Source organism: Hemicordylus capensis, chromosome 15 (assembly GCF_027244095.1).
Source record: "Hemicordylus capensis ecotype Gifberg chromosome 15, rHemCap1.1.pri, whole genome shotgun sequence".
Classification (NCBI taxonomy): Eukaryota; Metazoa; Chordata; class Lepidosauria; order Squamata; family Cordylidae; genus Hemicordylus; species Hemicordylus capensis.
This window is the reverse complement of record NC_069671.1, coordinates 8,270,220-8,291,331: the sequence shown is the minus strand read 5'-3', so window position 1 is coordinate 8,291,331 and position 21,112 is coordinate 8,270,220. Positions and strand designations below refer to the sequence as shown.

The 21,112-nt window shown below is 47.4% G+C and overlaps 1 protein-coding gene across 3 annotated transcripts in view; it reads right to left on the bottom strand.

Annotated features, from left to right (window-relative positions):
* GALNT9 (polypeptide N-acetylgalactosaminyltransferase 9) overlaps positions 1-21,112 on the bottom strand; it is a 203,933-nt gene that overhangs the window by 133,518 nt on the left and 49,303 nt on the right. For all 3 annotated transcript variants that reach the window (XM_053280372.1, XM_053280371.1, XM_053280373.1), the window contains one exon: positions 19,946-20,126. In XM_053280372.1, the coding sequence (XP_053136347.1) occupies positions 19,946-20,126 (181 nt within the window). The remainder of the gene's footprint in view (positions 1-19,945; positions 20,127-21,112) is intronic.

Genomic DNA, 21,112 nt, shown 5'->3' with positions numbered 1-21,112 from the left:
GGGGGGTCGGATTGGCTGATTTCAAACAAAAACAAAATGGGGGTGTTTCGGATTGGCTGATTTCAAACAAAAAAACAAAATGAAGGTGTTTCCGATTCGGGCCAAAAACAAAACAGAAAACAACAACAATGCACAACCCTAGCCGAGTGTGAAAAACTTCCTGGATATGTTGCCAAGGATTGAACCTGTCTCCTTCTTCATGGCTCTACCACCAAGCCATTTCTCTATCCTTCCAAAAGCAGCAGCTGGTTTTAGAAATCCAGGCTTTTGTGTAATTTGGAGCTGGGTTTCTCCCTTCCTATTTTAGAAGGAGAAATAGGGGTGGTAATTATGCCTAGCTGGAGACTACAGCCTCTCTCACATGGCACAGGTCAGGTACCGCACTGTAAATTTTTAACAGGCTACCATGTCGCTCCCAGTAATCTGAATTCACCCCCCGGGGCCTTCCTGTAATGGGTTCTTTGGACGCTGTATTTCAGGACCCCTCATATCTTTCAGAGCAGCTGCGTGGAGTTCATATATCAATTTAATCTGTCCTAGTTCTGCTTGCTTTAAAAAAAAAAATATGAAGGACATTACTAGACAACAATAATGGACAGAGAATGATTTTTTAATTTTCTCAGGTAGCGGAGATGACATTTGAAATGCAAATGTTATTTTAAGTACCTGCTATAATTATAAGCTAGGAAGCGGGTCTTTATATTACCTTTAAAATGCCGGTATGCATGAAGGCAGTAGCAACTGTACCCTGTGGCTCCGATTAGCTTTTAATTTACATGCAGGCACCAAGCATACCTGTGAGTGCAGATAGAAACCCTGTCCTGTGAACTGCTTGAAGGTGTGCAGGGTTATAATTGTGGCAACAAAGGCGCTGCTTAATAGCTTGGTTGTGGCTCGTCATTAACAGGGAGGGAACAAAGTAAGCATCTCTCTGGCGGCGGTTAGCAGTGGGGATGGGCCATAACTCAGTGGTAGATCTGCTTTGTATGCAGAAGGTCCCAGGTTCAATTTCTGGCAGCATCTCCAGATAGGGGTGGGAAAGACTCCTGCTGATGCCCAGAGGTGCACTTAAGTAATTTTGGAGCCTGGACCTAACGGCTTTTGGACGCACACACACCCCACCCTCCCCTGCAAGTTAAACATCATTTTTAACTCATGAGGGCACAAACCACACCACCCAGAACAGACTAAAGAGGATTCGAGGGGCCCCAGGGGATGTGAAGGCCCTGGACTTTGGCCCCGAAGTCCAGGGGAAAGACTGCCTCTCCCGCTGCCTTGGAGAGCCGCTGCCAGTCAGCATGTGCAGTACTGAACAAGACGGACCAAGGTTCTGACACAGTATACAGCAGCTTCCTGTGCTCCTATGTAACAGGCAAACTCTCCTCATCCCCTTCCCTTCAGGTGCAGTCCTTGCAAGACTTCTTGACAAGCGTGGAGACTAGAAGGGAGCCTGGCCCGGTTTTGCACGCTCATGTGAACCACACCGGGAGAACGCCCAATCCCAGTGTCTACACGGTGAAAAACCCGCCTTCCTTCTAAAATGAGGAGCCTCCTTCTAAAAAAAACACACCTCATTCTTTTAATCGTGTGTCCGCCCCGGCTGCTTGCAGCCACAGCGGGCACACTTGGGGGGAGGGGGGATAATGCACTCATGAGGTACATTATTGGGACTCCTGGAGGCAGGGCGATGGGTGATGGTGTGTCCCAGCACCCTGAACCTCAGAGCTGCTGCTCGTCTGGGCGGGCGATCCACCCGCCCAGGGACGCCTAGCCGATTGTCTGCGGGGAAGGTGAGCTTAACCCTCCTTCCCTGCTGACAGCCCGTGAGCTCTTCTCACTGATCGTGCGAAGAGCTCTTTGGTATTGCAAGAGCTTGGTCCGAGCTCCTCTCGTTCTTGTGCACTGAAGATGCCACCCACACAATCAGTGTACTATGGCTGCTTGGAAATTGTAGTTAGTGGCCCACCTGCCTGAAAGCCACCACAGAGCACCAACCATCATGGCGTCACTTGGGTTTTTAGCTCCTCCTTCCACCCCTCTAAGAAATACCTCACAGGAACAAGAGGGGGGTTTAGATCTGGATAGGAACATAGGAACATAGGAAGCTGCCATATATTGAGTCAGACCCTTGGTCTATCTAACTCAGTATTGTCTTCACAGACTGGCAGCGGTTTCTCCAAGGTTGCAGGCAGGAATCTCTCTCAGCCCTATCTTGGAGATGCTGCCAGGGAGGGAACTTGAAACCTTCTGCTCTTCCCAGAGCGGCTCCATACCCTGAGGGGAATATATTTTATTCATTCATTCATTCATTCATTTCTATGTAAACAGCTTTGGGGACTTTTGTTGAAATGCAGTATATAAATATTCACCGTATTTGTATTATTGTGAGTAAGGAGGTTGATATTAAATTATTTCTTAAAATAAATCATTATTTTAAATATTATTGATTGATAGATAGATAGATAGATATCCCCAGGAGGCTATTATATATACTGTAAACCACTTTGGGGTTATTTTAATGAAAAGCAGCATGGAGATCGAATAATAAATATGCACTTCTGTGCATGCCTTTACAAACCAGCTGGCTCTGGCCATCTGGACGCTGAATGCGCATACACAGAATCTCACGGAATATTTCAAGCTGGCTCAAGAACCTTTGGAGGTGCTCAGCTGTCACGGCGCCGGCCTTCTCAGCGAAACGTGCACAGACTGAACTAGGAAATGGCCCACGTTGGCATCGCCACTCGAAGGGCATATTCAGGTGAGTTCTGCAACGGAGAGGTGGCGCTTTTGTTGGGTCTGTATGTTAGTGACCTTGGGAAGGAATCAGGGCTTATCAGAGTCGATGTGGCTCATTCTAAACTCTCAGGGAGTGTTTCTACACTACAGTTGTGTCTGAAAGCCAGTGGTTTTTTCAGTATTCTAGGTGAAGATGACTGTGAGGCTATTCTCACATGCAGTGGAAACCGGGCTGAGCCCAGCCCAGTTTCCACTGCACGTGTGAACTGGTAGGAGCCATGCAGCTCCCAGCAGCAACCCTGCTTAATTACCCCCCCTTAAACTAGGTTAGTGGATTGAGCGCTCCACTAACCCCATTTCCCTGGTCATGTGTTGCCGTGCCTTGACTCACGAGTAGCCCCAGGAGGCTACAACAAGCCTCCTGGCATCAGGGGCTCCCCAGAATGCCCCATGTACTTGCTTGGAGCATTCTGGGACTTCTGGGAGGGCGGGGGGGGGGGCCCAAACCCCACCACCCCAACCAGCTCTGTGATGGAGCTCGTAATTGTGTGGGCGGCTGATCTGGCCGCCCAGGGAGGGCTTCCTGAGCGGGGAGAGCGGGTCAAGCCTGCTCTTCTTGAAAAACCCCTTTCAGCTCTCTACCCTGCTCATGTGGAGAGCCTTCTTGTGTGTGGTAGAGAAGGGTTAGGGCCAGGGTCAGGGTTCGGGTCAATATAACCATTTGATATATTTGTTTGGGTTGCCAACTTACTTCTCCACTCTGAATCCAGGAACCACAATTCAGACTCAGATCCTGGGATGATGACTTTCATCAGGCTATGCCTCTGTTGACTACACCCTTGGGGGTAGCCACAGATTTAAGTCCCATTATCATTTGAAAACTATCAGATCGTGGCTTCACTTCAAAGAAAGCAGCCTTGGGAACATAAGACGTTTGCTTACACTGAGTCAGACCTCTGGTCCATCTAGCTCATTATTGCCTACACAGACTGGCAGGGGCTTCTCCAAGGTTGCCAACAGGAGTGTCTCTTAGCCCTATCTTGAAGATGCCCTGGAGGAAACTTGGAGCTTTCGGCAGGAAGGTGTTCTTCCCAGAGCAGCCTCACCCCCTAAGAGGAATATCTTACAGTGCTCACATGGAGTCCCCCATCGAAAAGCAAACCAGGGCAAACCCTGCTTAGTAAAGGGGACAATTCATGCATGCTGCTACAAGGCCAGCTCTCCCCTTAACTCACCCAGGCTTACAATGAATGCCTTCCACAAGTGAACTAGTTTTTGTTTTCTACAAATCTTGACCTCGGCTTGCTCAAACCACCCAGTTCGCCAAGAGGGAGCTACCTACATGTTAAGTCAATTATGCATAACTCCAGAACACCAAGGTACTTAAAATATTAATTTCTTCACACTGTCACATCAGCTGAGCAAGCAGAAATGCTGGGAGAGTTTCGCTCCGTCTTTGTCTGGTCCACTTCCTTGTTGGTTTACTGCTGCCAGGATCAGGCCAGGCATGGCTGCCCCCAGATCCAGATCTGCAATGTCTCTTCTGCACCCAAGGGTCCTGGAAGTCAAGTGGAGCTGGAACCAAAGGTAGCACTTCAGGTTGACGTGCAGGACTTGGGCTGGGAATGGAAGCGGCAATGAAACAGCAGTCCGAAGGCTGTAGGGTCATTCACGTGACTGGCCCTGCACACGCCTGATTTCCAGATGTGTGCTTGGAAACATTAAGGTGTTGGGGGGTGATCATGTCTGAGCTGACAGCTGGGTAAGATTAGCAGAAGGTTGCCGGTTCGAATCCCCACCAGTACTATATCAGGCAGCAGCGATACAGGAAGGTGCTGAAAGGCATCATCTTATAATGCGTGGGAGGAGGCAATGGTAAACCCTTCCTGTATTCTACCAAAAGAAAACCACAGGGCTCTGTTGTCACCAGGAGTCAAAATCAAGTTGACGGCACAATTTTCCTTTACCTTAAGATTAGAAATGTGAAGGTCTGGGGTGGAATCCAGAAACAAACACACACACACACACACCATGGATCTATATCTATATCTATATCTATATCTATATCTATATCTATATCTATATCTATATCTATATCTATATCTATATAATGCTCTAAGACATACCCATAACTAATCACATGTGTGGCAGCTCTCGTGAGAGTTCATGAGCAAGGGGACGGAGAGAGGAAAGCGATAGCAGCGGGGAACATAAGGCCAATGGACAGGCCAGCGAACAGGCAGGGACGCAGGCGGGTGGGGAGAGAAAGCGGCGGCAGGGGGAAGAGAAAGCGGTGGGGGGGGGGAGAGAAAGTGGTGGCAGCCAGGGGAGGGGAGAAAGCAGCGGGTGGCCAGGAAAAGCAGCCGATGGCCAGGAAAAGCGGCTGGCCAGGTGGCCAGCCAGAAAGAAAAAACATTGGAGGGGGGAAGAGGAAAGAGGAGGGGTTGCTGTTGGTGTTGTTATTCCCCCCCCCGGGGTCTCCCCAGTTTTTAAATACAATTGATTGTGGCTGGGGATGAAGGTAGCAGTAGTTCAGTCACAGCTAGCGTACTACCAGTTGGGAACCCTGGTCTAGACCAAGGGTTTTCAACCTTTTAAATCAAGTGTACACTTTCTCTTGCAGACCTTCAGCTTAGGTATCCCATAGAGAGAGAGGATGAGGCTGTTCTTACGATCAGCCAAAACCAGGCTAAGGAAGCCTGGCTGCTCGTAAGAACCTCCAGCAACTGCGCGGCTGCTGATGGCGCTTCGGCGGCAAGCCCAACTACGCAGCCACCCTCTTAAAGGAGGTTAAGGGAGTGCTCGCTCCCTTACCCCCATTTCCCAGTGCACATGGAGTGCTGGCTGTTTTTAGCCATCGCTGCGGGGATACCCATAATGCACTGCACACTTGCATGGTGCATTGTGGGAGTTCCGAGGGCCAGGGGGACCCATCCCGTTCCTCGACCCTCCACACTGCCTAGTACAATCTCATCCATATGCACGTGATTCTGTATACCAGGGATTCTCAACGTTGAGTTCCCAGACGTTATTGGACTTCAACTCCCATAATCCCCAACCAAAGGTCATCGGTGCTGGGATTATGGGAATTGAAGTCCAACAACATCTGGGGACCCAACATTGAGAATCCCTGCTGTATACAACATCTTCTTTCGGAAGGACTGTAGTTCAGCGGAAGTGCCTCTGCTGTGCATACAGAAGGCCCCAAGTTCAATCCTCAGCTCTTGACTGAAGCCTTGAAGAGGCACTGCCGGTCAGTGCAGGTAGTACTGAGCGAGATGAACCAAAGGTCTGACTCATTATGGCAGCTTCCTTTGTTCCTAACAGGTGGTGGCAGAAAAAAAGAAGATGCTTCTGGCTGGAAACACACCTTTTCCGTAACACGTTCCTGCAAATGCCTAGCTTGGCCCGAATACATATGTCAGCTCTTAAGCCAGCGTCAGGATTTGCATGGAAAGCATCAGCAAAGCATGAAAGGCAGCAGAAGTGAAGCCTCCTCCCTGGAAGATGAAAGGAAACATTTTGCAGGTGCAGATGGGCGAAGGAATTTGGCCTAATAGGGATGTACTTATCAAAACATTACAGAAGGGATAGAAAAGGAATTCACAGCCAGCCACATCCTATTACTTTGCTCAGCCTTTGATGTGGCACAGTGGAGCATAACAACATGACAGTTTGGAAATTTACAGGGGCGCCTTTCTTTCTTTTCCCCGGGAACTGATAGGAGGCAACAGTCAGAAGCTTTCTCAGGGGAAGGCAGCGAGAGGCGCTCTAAAATGCCATTGTGCTTCTGTTAACAGCAAAATGGTCAATGGCTCGGAACTGTGATTCTTCCACCCATTTCTATCGCATCCTTCTTCCAACCAGCTAAGAGCATCATACGTTGGGGGTGGGGGTGACCACTCTTTAAGCTTCACAACATCCCTGCTAGGTAAGGTAAAGAGTGCCGTCGAGTCGATTTCGACTCCTGGCGCCCACAGAGCCCTGTGGTTCTCTTTTTCTTTCCTTTTTCTTTTCTTTACTATTATTGTTTTGCGACGCTATCTATAATAACCAACAATATTGATGATTGTTGTTGTTGATGATATTGATGATAAAATTCAGCCACCCCAGGTCCTTGGGAAGGACTTGATGTCTGGATAAAACAAACCAGTCAATAACACCTGTCTGACTGTGTAAACAAGAAATAATAATAATAGTATGGAAAGTCCCAGTCAGAAATCGAATCACTGCTAAACACTGTCCGTATATTCAGTAGCAATATAGCAATGGAGTTTGGACTAGACAAGTGTGCTGCATTAATAATGAACAGAGGGAAAATAAGAAAAACAGAAGGAATAGAACTGCCCAATGGAAGCAACATCAAGAACCTGGAAGAGAAAGAACATTACAAATACTTGGGCATTCTCCAGGCTGATAGCATTGCACACACTGAAGTTAAAAGAAAAATTGGAAGTGAATACATCAGGAGAGTTAGAAAAATCCTCAAGTCCAAACTCAATGGCGGGAACACCATACAAGCCATAAACACTTGGGCTATACCTCTTATCAGATACACTGCAGGAATAATAGACTGGACCCAGGCAGAGCTAGAGACGCTAGATCGTAAGACCAGGAAAATCATGACCAGCAATCATGCTCTGCACCTCAGCAGTGATGTAGATAGGCTATACCTCCCTCGCAGCTCAGGTGGAAGAGGAATGCTGCAAGTCCATCAAACAGTAGAGGAGGAGAAAAGAGGCCTTGTAGAATATATCAAGGACAGTGAAGAAGATGCACTTAAAATGGTCAATAACAAGAAACTATTCAACACCAATGAAACAAAACAGGCCTACAAGGAAGAACAAGTCAAGAACCGAGCAGAAAAATGGAAAAAGAAGCCAGTGCATGGTCAGTATTTGCACAATATAAGTGGAAAATCAGACAACACCAAGACCTGGCAATGGCTTAAGAATGGCAACTTGAAGAAAGAAACAGAGGGTTTAATACTGGCTGCACAAGAACAGGCACTAAGAACAAATGCAATAAGAGCAAAAGTAGAAAAATCCACAACAAACAGCAAGTGCCGCCTTTGTAAAGAAGCAGATGAAACCATGGACCACCTAATCAGCTGTTGTAAAAAGATCGCACAGACTGACTACAAACAAAGGCATGACAAGGTAGCAGGGATGATACACTGGAACATCTGCAAAAAATGCAAGGTACCTGTAGCCAAAAATTGGTGGGCCCATAAAATTGAAAAAGTTGTAGAAAATGAAGATGCAAAAATATTATGGGACTTCCGACTACAAACAGACAAACATCTGCTACACAATACACCAGATATAACTGTAGTTGAGAAGAAAGAAAAACAAGTTAAAATAATCGACATAGCAATACCAGCGGATAGCAGAATAGAAGAAAAAGAAATAGAAAAAATCACCAAATACAAAGATCTACAAATTGAAATGGAAAGGCTGTGGCAGAAAAAGACCCAAATAATCCCAGTGGTAATTGGCGCCCTGGGTGCAGTTCCAAAAGACCTTGAAGAGCACCTCAACACCATCGGGGCCACAGAAATCACCATCAGCCCACTACAAAAAGCAACTTTACTGGGAACAGCCTATATTCTGCGACGATATCTATAACCATTGACAATAAAATTCAGCCATCCCAGGTCCTTGGGAAGGACTCGATGTCTGGATCAAACAAACCAGTCAATAACACCTGTCTGACTGTGTAAATAAATAAATAAATAAATAATCCAGCACTGCCAGGAAGGCTATACCACATGATTTTTCTCCATATGTAGTATGACCCTTTCTTCTGTCCTTCACCAGTTAGTGAGGATAGATTTGACCCATTAAGCTTTTGGGATAGGAGGTGTTTTTAGCCTAAAGTTCTTAGGTGGCCTCTAATATTAAGGATATGCAAATCTATTTTAATTTGAATTAATTTGGCTCAAATCTGGGTGATTCGAGTGATTTGAATTCAATTCAAATTTGAATCAAATTTCCATACTGAATTTGAATCTGAATCAAATAATAATAATAATAATAATAATAATTATTATTATTATTATTATTATTACATTTTATATCCCGCTCTTCCTCCAAGGAGCCCAGAGTGGTGTACTACATTCTGAAGTTTCTCTTTCACAACAACCCTGTGAAGTAGGCTAGGCTGAGAGAGAAGTGACTGGCCCAGAGTCACCCAGCAAGTCTCATGGCTGAATGGGGGATTTGAACTCGGGTCTCCCCAGTCCTAGTCCAGCACTCTAACCACTACACCACACTGGCTCTCATTATTAGAAATTAGAAAAGAACTGCACTGTGCTTTTATTCTATTTTTTTTAGTTTTCCCCTATTGTTTTCTTGATTGCTTTTTTCTTTGCTGTAAGCCTCTGTGGAGCCGAAGCAAAAAGTGGGATATAAATTCACAAACAAAAAAATAAATTAAAGACATCACCTACTACACTAATCCATTCCAGGGGAGACTATCGAGGTTCATAGTGAATCATTAAAAACATTCTACACTTCTGTCATTTTATTTGCCTCTCAGCAGAAGATTTGTTTGTTTAATTATGGGAATACTTTCATGTACAATTAACATCATCAACCTAGCACCCATGAAGCCGTGGACTCTTAAGAATTTGCACATTAGAATTCACAAGTTAGCTAACAATTTGCAAATTTCTTAGGACAGCTGTCAGTTTGAAACAGCTTTACATTTTTTAAAAAGTATTTTATCCGCTTGAAGGCTTCCACAGTGCTGTGGGTATCTGCTTGCTTTCCCCAATTCAGTAATAACACAGGTTAATCTAAAACAGTAACGAATGCATATGTTTTTCAAGACCGCGCCATGTGATTCTGCATATGCTATCCGCTAATAAAACAAAACAAAGCAAATTAGCAAAACACAGGACTGGCTGTGCTAGAAATACGTGTTATTTTGTACACATGTTCAAGCCAAGCCCATCAAGGAAAGAGAATCCAGTCAGCCCTACCTGGAAATGCTGCCAGGTAATGAACTTGGGACCTCCTGCATGCCAAGCAGACATACTACCATTAAGCTCCGGCCCCATCCCCCCAAAAGGACTCTTTCCCAGACCTACCTGGAGATGCCAGAGACTTAACCTAGAACCTCCTGCCTGCAAAGCAGATGCTCTTCCACTGAGCTCCATCCCCATCCCCTAAAGAGGACTCCCAGACCTACCTGGAGATGCCAGAGACTTAACCTAGAACCTCCTGCCTGCAAAGCAGATGCTCTTCCACTGACCTCTGGCTCCATCCCCCAAAGAGGACTCTCTCCCAGACCTACCTGGAGATGCCAGAGACTTAACCTAGAACCTCCTGCCTGCAAAGCAGATGCTCTTCCACTGACCTCTGGCTCCATCCCCCAAAGAGGACTCTCTCCCAGACCTACCTGGAGATGCCAGAGACTTAACCTAGAACCTCCTGCCTGCAAAGCAGATGCTCTTCCACTGACCTCTGGCTCCATCCCCCAAAGAGGACTCTCTCCCAGACCTACCTGGAGATGCCAGAGACTTAACCTAGAACCTCCTGCCTGCAAAGCAGATGCTCTTCCACTGACCTCTGGCTCCATCCCCAAAAGAGGAGTCTCTCCCAGACCTACCTGGAGATGCCCGAAACTGAACATAGGGCTTCCTGCATGCAAAACAGATGTTCTACCACTGAGCTCTGGCCCCATCCCCAAAAGACGAGTCTCTCGCAGTTCTACCTGGAGATGCCAGAGACTGATCCCATCCTGCTCTCTTGCTCTCTCCTGCTTACAGCCACCTGGGTGGTTGCTCCAACAACTTCATTCCACATGGTGCTATGTCTTAAATCTCTTTGGAGAGGAAATATCAGGCTGGGACTCTGCAGCATCTATATACTGAATAAAACATGTCATCCCTGCACCAGTTCTCTATGCAAAGGCAGGACTTAATAAGTTATTGAACACGTCTGTTCAGTAAGACCCTTGTAAATGTCAGCGATGGCGAGCGGCAAGTGGATGAGCCACATCTTGCCGGGGCCTGTGGTCGTACAAACTGTGCAAGCATGTGGGGGAGAAACTGCTTAACCAGCCATGCTTACTTTGGTGCCCCTAAACACCAGAACACAAAAGGATGACGCAAGAGCTGTGCAAATCTGCTGTGTGCTTGCTTTTCCCATTCAAAACCTGCCCAGTGTTCAAGGTGAGATGAGGACACCTTCCCACCGCTCTGTTCTTTTGTGCGATGTGGAGTGATGCTATGTTCTGGACCAGTGTTCTGTACAACAGAATCCCTGTACGCATGCTGGTCTTGTGGTAGCAAGCATGACTTGTCCCCTTAAACTAAGCAGGGTTCACCCTGGTTGCATACGAAAGAGAGACTAGAAGTGTGAGCACTGGAAGAGATTCCCCTTAGGGGATAGAGCCGCTCTGGGAAGACCATCTAGGCTCCAAGTTCCTTCCCTGGCATCTCCAAGATAAGGCTGAGAGAGATTCCTGCCTGAAACCTTGGAGCAGCTGCTGCCAGTCTGTGTAGACAATGCTGAGCGAGATGGACCTATGGTCTGACTCAGTATATGGCAGCTTCCTAGGTTCCTATGCTATGTTCAATAGGGATGTGCACAAACAGGTTCAGCAGTCTCTTACTGGAGCACCGGACCTGTTCAAATGCCGGTGTTTGAGCTGGCTCAATGGGTGGTGATGGTGGGGGGTGCCTTTAAAAAACAAAAACCAGGAAAGACACTCCTTACTTGTTTGCCCCCTCTCCAACGCTTTCCCCCTGCCAGTGCTTGATTTTGAAAGAAACCTAAGAGGCTGTAGCGTTCCTTCCTACAGTTCTGGTCAGCATTGGCATGCACGTGTATGCCATTGGTGCAGAGGAAGGCCAGAGGTGGCCCGGGCTCAGCCCACCACTGTGGCCCACCTAGCCCCCCCCATCAGCATCTGACATCAGAGGTTAGCCCCCTGCATCTATCAGGGAGAGGCACTCCTGGCCACACTGCAAATGACCTCTAGCTGTGCGGCCCCGTTTGGGAGCCAAGCCACGCCCCCTCACGTCTGATGTCAGATGCAGTGGGCCTATCTGGGGAGTGAGGCCCGGCTCCTGAGGAGTGGTGGCCCGGGTTCTTTGAACCCATTCGCTCAATGGCGGCTCCACCCCCTGGCGTGCCGACACCGATCAGGGCTGCGAGAAGGAAGGCGGGAGGTGGCAAACAGGTGTGGCTTCCCTGCTCACTTAAAGGCACACACCCTGCACCACCCCAGGGAGTACACAAACTGTTTGTGCACATCCCGAACATTCAACGCCTGCACAATCTAAACAGCGAACACATGTACATCCAATACGCGCACGGTAATACACCCTTCCTGTCTGTACCTGGTGTTTGAGGGCGCCTGGAGTAGCCAGGTTGGCTTTTAAAGGGAACACACATAGAGGTCGTCCATGCAGCCAAAATTACCTGTCTTAGGGAGTCTATATGCCTTCCCCCACACACGGTCTGGAGCCCGGACATTCACAGGCCCAAGGAGCACCATGGTGGCGAGCCCCCAGGATACCCACAGAGCACCATGTGAACAGCAGGGACTCAGTAGAAGACAGCTTTCCATGTTCCTTTGCCAGGGAGGAGAGCTGGTCTTGTGGTAGCAAGCATGAATTGTCCCCTTTGCTAAGCAGAGTCATAGGAACATAGGAAGCTGCCATCTACTGAGTCAGACCCTTAGTCCATCTGGCTCAGTACTGTCCACCCAGGCTGGCAGCGGCTTCTCCAAGGTTGCAGGCAGGAATCTCTCTCAGCCCTATCTTGGAGATTCTGCCAGGAAGGGAACTTGCAACCTTCTGCTCTTCCCAGAGTGGCTGAGGCTCCGTCCCCTGCTGAGGGGAATCTCTTACAGTGCTCAAACTTCTAGTCTCCCATTCATATGCAACCAAGGTGGATCCTGCTTAGCTAAGGGGACAGGTCATGCTACAGACCAGCTACCACAAGACCATCCCTGGTTTGCATTTGAATGGGAGACTACATTTGTGAGCACTGTAAGATATTCCCCTCAGGGGATGGAGCCGTTCGGGGAAGAGCATCAGAAGGTTCCAAGTTCCCTCCCTGGTGGAATCTCCAATATAGGGCTGAGAGATACTCCTGCCTGCAACCTTGGAGAAGCCACTGCCAGTCTGGGTAGACAATCCTGAGCTAGATGGACCAATGGTCTGACTCAGTATATGGCAGCTTCCTATGTTCCTGTGTAACTGGGACAAGAGCGGGAGAAATTTGCTGCATTTTAATGTAATAGTTGAAGCCTACAGTGGGAGGGAGTCTCGTAAGCCATCCAGTCCTGGCTCAGTGCAGGTAATCCATAGCTAGATTACCCCCACAGATCCCTCTCTTTGAAGACCACTAGTGATTGGGAGCACCTTCCCAAGTAATTGATTCCGTTGTCCATCTGCTTAGGTATATGGTTGATCATTTCCCAACGATTCTGTTTAATTTTCAGCTTGCCTGTTCTCCTTCGATTATCCCAAGGGCCACTGTTAATAATCAAGAGCTATGCTACTCACTTTTGCGGCATAATTAAACTCACTGCTCAATTAGAAAGCCTAGCTAGGGCTTAACAAAAGGGGAATCAATAAGGGAGGGAGAAAAAGCTATGGCATCAACATGGGTTAAGAGCTAATGCTATGTATTAATGTGTTCCCTCAGTGTTAATCATCCAGCAGTGTGAAGCCCAGCATGCTTGAGGCCTTTGAACCTGCTCTGCATCCTGCAAGCTAAACCTCGGGTTGGAAGGACACACCGAGGCTCTACACACAATCCGTGCATAAAGCCTAACCAGGCTCTGTGGGGAGAGTGGGCGTAGCCTACTCTCCCTGCAGACGAGCAGGGAGCTTGCCCAGGGTGGTTGGATCATGGAGCCGGTAAGGGCGGTGGGGATCAGGGTCCTCCTGACCCTTGGAAGCCCCAGAATGCCCCGCACAAGTGCGGGCCACTGTGCGCGGGGCATTCTGGAGAGACCCACAAAGCTGGGAGGCTTGTTGGAGCATCCTGGTCAGGGGTCTTCTCATGAGTCACTGCAGTGCAGCGCCTGTGTCAACTCATGATCACCAAAATGGGGTTAGCGGAACCCGCTTAAGGGTCAGCAGACACCTTAGCCCGCTTTTGAGTGGCCGTGTGAATAGCTTCACCATGTGGGACTGGTGGTAAGAAGAAACCAGCTGATAAAGCATTTGGGGTAGGGATGTGCAAAAAATTTCGGGCACAGAACGATCTGTGCCCGAAATGAACAATTTCGGGTGATTCGGGGCCGAACTGATTAATTGAATGAGAATTCACACCTCAGAAAAAACTTCTGAGGTGTGAATTCTCATTGTATCATAGCAAATGAGATTTTTTTTCAATTAGACAACTCTCATGACCCCACTTTCACTTTTTCACACTCTCTATTACTATGAATAATATGAGGAAGTAATCAATTTAGCACACTTCACCTTATGAAGACAAACCTCATAAAAATAAATTCACCAAAACTCACCCCTCTGCCTAATCACTCTTAATTTGGGGATGGGTGGTAGCCTCCACCCATTAGGCACTATCTACCAGCCCACCCCACTCCTTTGGGGCAGATCCACTTTCTGCCCCCAATCTGCCCCAAAGACACCCAAACTTCAAATATTCCCAAAAAATCAGCCATCTGCCCAATCCCCCTGAAATTGGGGTGGTAGCCTGCACCCATTAGGCACTACCACCCCACCCCACTCCTTTTGCCCAGATCCCATGCTATGCCCCCAAACTGCCCCAAAGTCACTAAAACTTCAAAAATTCGCCAAAAATCAGGACTTTGCCCAATCCCCCTGATATTGGGGTGGTAGACTCTACCCATTGGGCACTACCACCCCACCCCCAAATTTTGCCCCTGAGCCCCTTTTTACCCCCGAATCGATTCAGATTCAGATTCAGATTAAATCCAAATCCGAACCGAATCAAGGGTGATTCGGGTGACCCAGATTCAGGCACAAAACAGAACAGGGGTGATTCGGTTCTGGTATGAGCTGAATCACCCAAAAACCCAAATTGCACACCCCTAATTTGGGGAAGTCAGTTGGAAGCGGAAACAAACAGGCTGCAGAACTGTGCCAGCAGAAATGAGCACAGTTCTAGTCAGGCTCAGAAAGAGGGGGCTTTTTGCTAGCCCATTCCCCAAACACATTTCCCCTCAAACCATATTCTGAGCGTCATTTGGATCCTGCTACGCCTCTTAAGTCAGATTGAGGTAATCAAGTGAGGACATGGACAATGGATTGCATAGCTCACAGAGGTATATTTCTGAAGAGAGGAAGTACTTCTGGAGGGAGGAGAGAGCACTGAAAATTGCTGCTCTTCCCCTTTCGTTTGCCTTCTCAGTAACCTGCTGTGCTGAACTCCATTGCAAGGTCTTACACAGATGCAGCTCCTGTTACATGCTTCCAACACTACCTGGAACGTCAGCCATGGTACTGTATTTGAGAGTTAGAAAGGACCTTTAAGAGCTTCTAGTCTAACCCTTGCTAATAGGATCCTATGGGGTTTTGGGGGGAAAGGTTTAAAATAAAAATAAAAATTGCCTTCTTGCCCATTTCTTTTGTGGATTGGTGGTGCCCTACCACCCAGCCTGCTTTGGTGTCCCTAGGACCTACCCATGGAGAACAATGGGGTGATTCAAGTTCCCCATTGTTCTCTATGGCCAAATCACTTGAATCAATTCGAGCTGATTCGTCAAACCAGCCAGCAATGGGTGCCGTTTCAACAAATGGATTCAAATATTTTGCAATTCAGTTTGAGCATGACATTACAGTCTTCAACCAGTAGATCTGAGCACAAATCGAATAGCAAAATCCGATTCGTGCACATCTCTAGCTCAAATGCCCTCAAGAGAAACACAGAACACGTCCACTCCTCCTTTGAAAACCCGTACAATATCTCTCATTGTTTTCTTAATGAGTCCCTGCATTGGAGTGAGTTATCCACTTGGATTTTGTCATGTCACCGTCTCTATCCCTACTACCTAAAATTGCCTCGGATCTTATGTAAATAGGCGCGAGCTCTCTGTGAAGATCTGTCATGCTTGACTTAACTTTTCTCCCCACTTAATAAGGTACTTTATTTAAACTTTCAGCTGTGTCTGGGAATCCCCAATGGGGATTTTAAAACAGAGGATTATTATTAGAAATTAATTAAATATTCTTCTTGGTCCTGTCTATGGAGAGCAGTTTGCCTCCGCTGCATTCCGTCGCCGGCATTGAGATGTTACGGATTGTCATCCCGAGAACAAGTAGAGAGAGGCTGTCTCTTTTGGAGGATATGGGAAGGAAATGCCGCTTCTCGCCTCCGTGCCCGAGCGGGTGAGGAGGGAGGTGGGGTTGTGCACCCGGCACCAGGAAGTGGACACGGAAGCGCCATCTTGGCCCCCTCCACGTGACCAGGGATAGTCCAGTCAGGAGAACGGGCCGGGGGAAAGAGCGTAGCCCGGCAGCCATCTCATGAGCAGTCTCTCTGCTGCTGGGCACCCACCCACTCGTGAGGGATAGCCGGTCACCTACGGGGGCCAAGTAGGAATTTTTTGGGTTGTGCCAGATTGGCTGGGGCATGGCCTTTTTTTGCCTACTTCTCACTGAGGCTTAGGAGCTGTGCCAGTGGTAGCCATCGTTACCTATGGGCACTGGGTGGCAGGTAGGCATTGAGAATTGATCGGTCACTTGGCAGGAGAGTGCGGGTGTTGGGTAGGTAGATTCAGGGATTGGTGTTTGGCTGGAGGGCCAGTTGGATGAGGGGTGGGTCAAGGAACAGCCTTTCAGGGCTTTGACGGCCCGTAAGTTTGGGAATGGCCCCCACTCGGGGGGTGGGTGCGACTCATCGGCTCAGAGCTTTGACGGCTTGGGTTGGGGAGGTGTCAGACCACCACCCCCCCTCAGCGGGTTGGAGCCCCGCGGTGAGAGGAGGCCAGGACTTGGAGCCTGGCCAAATCAGGACCCGGCCCTTCACCCTGGTGTGGGGTGCTCTTCACTAGGAAGGGCCACCACGCAAGAATAGTACCCGCACTCTAGTGTATTGGGACCTCGTTGCAAGTGTCGCTACCTCTGTACAATAATAAAAGTGGCCCTTATTTACTCCAACTAAGAGTGTCCTGTTTTCATTGGGGGGCCTGGGGGTGCAATAAACATGACATTTCTTGAAAGCCTCTTAACGAAAGCAGTATGCAAATGGCGAGAACATTAAGCATGACATTGTAATGGTCAAACAAAGTGGAGGCACCTGTTACTGTGGCATTGACATTTCAGGAGATAAAAGGATCACATGAAGAGCCTTGCTTTTTTAAATGGAAAAGATCCTTTATGGTAAGGGTAGGCCATTTTGGCTCCCCAGCTGCCACTGAACTATAATTCCTATCATCCTCAGCCTCAAGGGAGGAGAGCTGGTCTTGTGGCAGCAAGCATGGGTTGTCACCTTTGCTAAGCAGGGTCATAAGAACATAAGAACAGCCCTGCTGGATCAGGCCCAAGGCCCATCTAGGCCAGCATCCTGTTTCGCACAGTGGCCCGCCAGATGCCACTGGAAGCCTACAGGCAGGATTGAGGGCATGCCCTCTCTCCTGCTGTTACTGCCCTGCCACTGGTACTCAGAGGCATCCTGCCTCTGGTCTGCCCTGGTTTGTATTTGAATGGGAGACCACATGTGTGAGCACTAAGATATCCCAGCATGACTTGTCCCCTTAGCTAAGCAGGGTCTGCCCTGGTGGCATGTGAATGGGAGACTAGAAGTGTGAGCACTGCAAGAGATTCCCCTCAGGGGATGGAGCCACTCTGGGAAGAGCAGAAGGGTCCAAGTTCCCTCCCTGGCAGCATCTCCAAGAGAGGACTGAGAGAGACTCCTGCCTGCAACCTTGGAGAAGCAGCTGCCAGTCTGTGAAGACAACACTGAGCTAGATAGAGCAATGGTCTGACTTATGGTACCATGATAAGTTGTGGCTGGGAATGATGGCAATTGTAATTCAACAACAGCTGGAGAGCTCAGTTTGCCTGCTTTACTATTCTCAATACTACTATTCTCAGTAGTAATATACTATGGCAGGGTAGGCTTGACTACCCAGTTCTTTCCTAACAAGCCTTTCCTCACAAGTACAATTAAAGATGACTCATTTGATCTTTCCCAACTCCACTCTGTGTATATCCCAGGGTTAAAATAATCCGATGGCAGTGTCAAGGTTTTCCCTACAGCATGTCAGTTTCACAGGGGAATCATCCTCCCTGGCCAATCCTTTCTACTCAGCCAGTCAAGGCAAAGGGGCATTTTCTCCCCCGCAAAAGGGCATCTGCATCAGCACTGATGTGAATAGTGATAGTTTAATTTTTTTATTTAAAAAATCTCTGCAGCTAGATTTCAGGAAAGAAAGGCACTTTTCATGCACACGTTCTTGTATGGTTTTCACATTGACATTTCAAGCACGGAAAGGAGCTTTTGAAAGAAGTAGACCACAGATGGATGGTGCCATCAGGGCAATCTTCACCCATCCTGGACATGCAACCCCAAAGAACACAAATGCATCCGGGCAACTTCACACCCAGGACGGGGAAATTGGAACTGCTAAATCTGGTGGAGGGCGAGGGGGAGGGGAGAGAATCAGAGTGAGGACAATTCCGAAGCATCCCTAGCTATTTGGGAGAATGAAAAGATGGTGGATGGTAGATGACTAATGTTTTAGTCATTACTGGGTAATGTTTTACCCAGAGACGTAAGTTTATAAATAAATAAATAATAACTGTAGGACATTATTTTATTTATATGTATCAGATTGATAATCACTCGTCCAAAAATGGCTCAGCATAGTTCACAATCAAAATGTAAAACCATTAAAAATATCCCAACACTAGGCTTGCTGCCAGGATTGCAAATCCGGGTGGTACCTAAAATGCTCATTTCCCCTTGAACTGTGAAAAGTAAAATGACACTTCTATCTTTTGCATTTCTGCTAGGACCTGGACTCTGTCTCAGAGGAGACTTACTTACGTATGTCGTACGTATGTGCGTACTTACTTATTTAAACAAACACACACACACACACACACACACAAACAAACAAACAATGCCCCTCTCATCAGCAGCATGATGCTTTTGAACTGTGGTGCTGGAGAAGACTTTTGAGGAGACCATGGACAGCCAGGAAAACAAACAAATGGATCATAGAACAAATCAATCCAGAATGTTCACTCCAGGCACAAATGACCAGGCTCAAACTATCATACTTCGGACACATGATGCAAAGACCCAGCTCCCTTGAGAAGTCCATAATGCTGGGGAAAGTGGAAGGAAAGAGAAGAAGAGGACGACCAGCAGCAAGGTGGATGGACTCGATTATGAAAGCAATGAATGCACCACTGAGAGACCTTAAAGGCCAAGTTGAAGACAGATCATCCTGGAGAGAATCTCTCGAAGTGGTCGCTAAGAGTCGACACCGACTTGATGGCACTTAATAAATCAGTCAGTCATCAGCATCATCAGCATGCCCCAGCAAAGACCTCCAACCCCAATGAAAGCTCTTTACAGCCAACAAATCTGGAACAACCCGAGCTTTTTCAAAGTAGCCCTAGAACTGTGGGAACCCATTGCCCCCGCCCCCACCCCAGCAAGGTTCCTGTGCTGTTCCTAGAACCCCTACATCATTCCTAGGACACTAGGAGCCAGGGGCATAGTGGAAATGAAGTGTATGTTCCCTCCAGTGCAGCCCCACACAGTCATGAGAACAGGCTCATTAGCATTCATAGTCACTGGGTTATTTGGGTATCAACTGCACGTCTTGTGGCAACTTGGAAACAGGCCTTCTCTGTAGCTGCTCCTGGTCTGTGGAAGGCACTCCCGACAGATGTCTGGAGTTTGGACTTCTTGTTGTCTTCAAGAGAGCCCTAAAGATTGACTTGCTTGGCCTGGCCTTCCAAGGTTTTTACATTGTTTTTAAGTATTTGAATTGGTTTCAAATGATTCTGAATTTTTCAATATTTGTGTTTACATTGTTTGAAGGAGCTTGTTTTAAAGGTGTTTGCCTTGGTTTGTTTTTTACTTGTTCTACACCGCCCAGAGCCTTTGAATGGGGCTATAGAGAAATGTAATAAACAAACAAACTGCTTCCAACATGTAGTCACAACTTTACACTATTCAAAGGTAAATAGAGGGAAGAGAAAGATTTCCACAAATAATGTAGAACCTTTACTTACTTTTTGGGCCTGTAGTCAGGAATCGACCTGTCCAGTGAAATCCTATCACTTAGCTGGGCGTTATAACCATAGTCTTCATACTTGGTTTCGGATTCGTGGCTGTCATCTCTCAGGGTAGCTGCCATTCCGCCTTGGCCCAAACCTCCAGGGCCTTCAACTAGTCCCATGGGCTTGGCTAGACCTGCAGAGAAGAATCAAGCAGTAAGAACATAAGAACAGCCCTCCCGGACCAGGCCCAAGGCCTATCCTGTTTCACACAAAGGTCCACCAGATGCCTCTGGAGAGCCCACAGGCAAGAGGTGAGGGCTGGTTCTCTGGTTGCAAGGATTCTTTTGAGAAATACCATGACAGTCAAACCCAGTCAAATAAAACTGGTTTACATTTGTAATGCAGATTCACCTTAGGTGAGATTTTGACAGTGGATTTCTTCCTCAAAATTAAGTAACTGCTGCAGTCAGGATGCATGAATATGCAATGTCAATTTCAATTCCAGTTAATGATGGCCAAAGACCAGCCAAAAAAACCCAAGCGTGTAAAAAAAATCCCACAAAGGTTACAAAGAGTGCAATCCTTTCTTCTCTGCTCTCATCCACATAGCATTAATGAAACATTTGAGAAAAGCTGAAATCATTGCCAACAGGAGGTCTCTCCCTCTCTCCTTTCATGCATACTGCTATGCAGTAAGCCATATCACACCCCTGGGAAATACAGTTTCCCCCTGGGAAATATAGTTTTCATAGGTACATCATAACTAATAAGCAACTAATCAAATTTCCAGGTAGATCAGATTCTATTATTGACATCACTTTTAAAGTTGCAAAGTTTTGCTCTAGGGCTTGCTTTATTGGGAAGCAGATTATCTAACCTGTAACATAAATTCCTAAGAAGCGTGCTGGTTTTTGAATCTGATGTGTAATGAGCAAATGACTAAAGTCGTTTTATCGTAAGAAGTAATAGCCCTCATTACTCCATATTGGGTTGACTGTTGTATTTGTTGCTGTTCTCCAGTCTTGGATCATCATCATAAAGAACTGAACTGAATAAGCAACAAATTAAAGTTAATATAGCAAGCGGGTCAGGACCGGGCTGAGTATGAGTGGAAAAATCAGGGGATAATAGGATGGCTCCCGCCCCCTGCACCCACCCCACCAAAAGAAATTCTTGAGT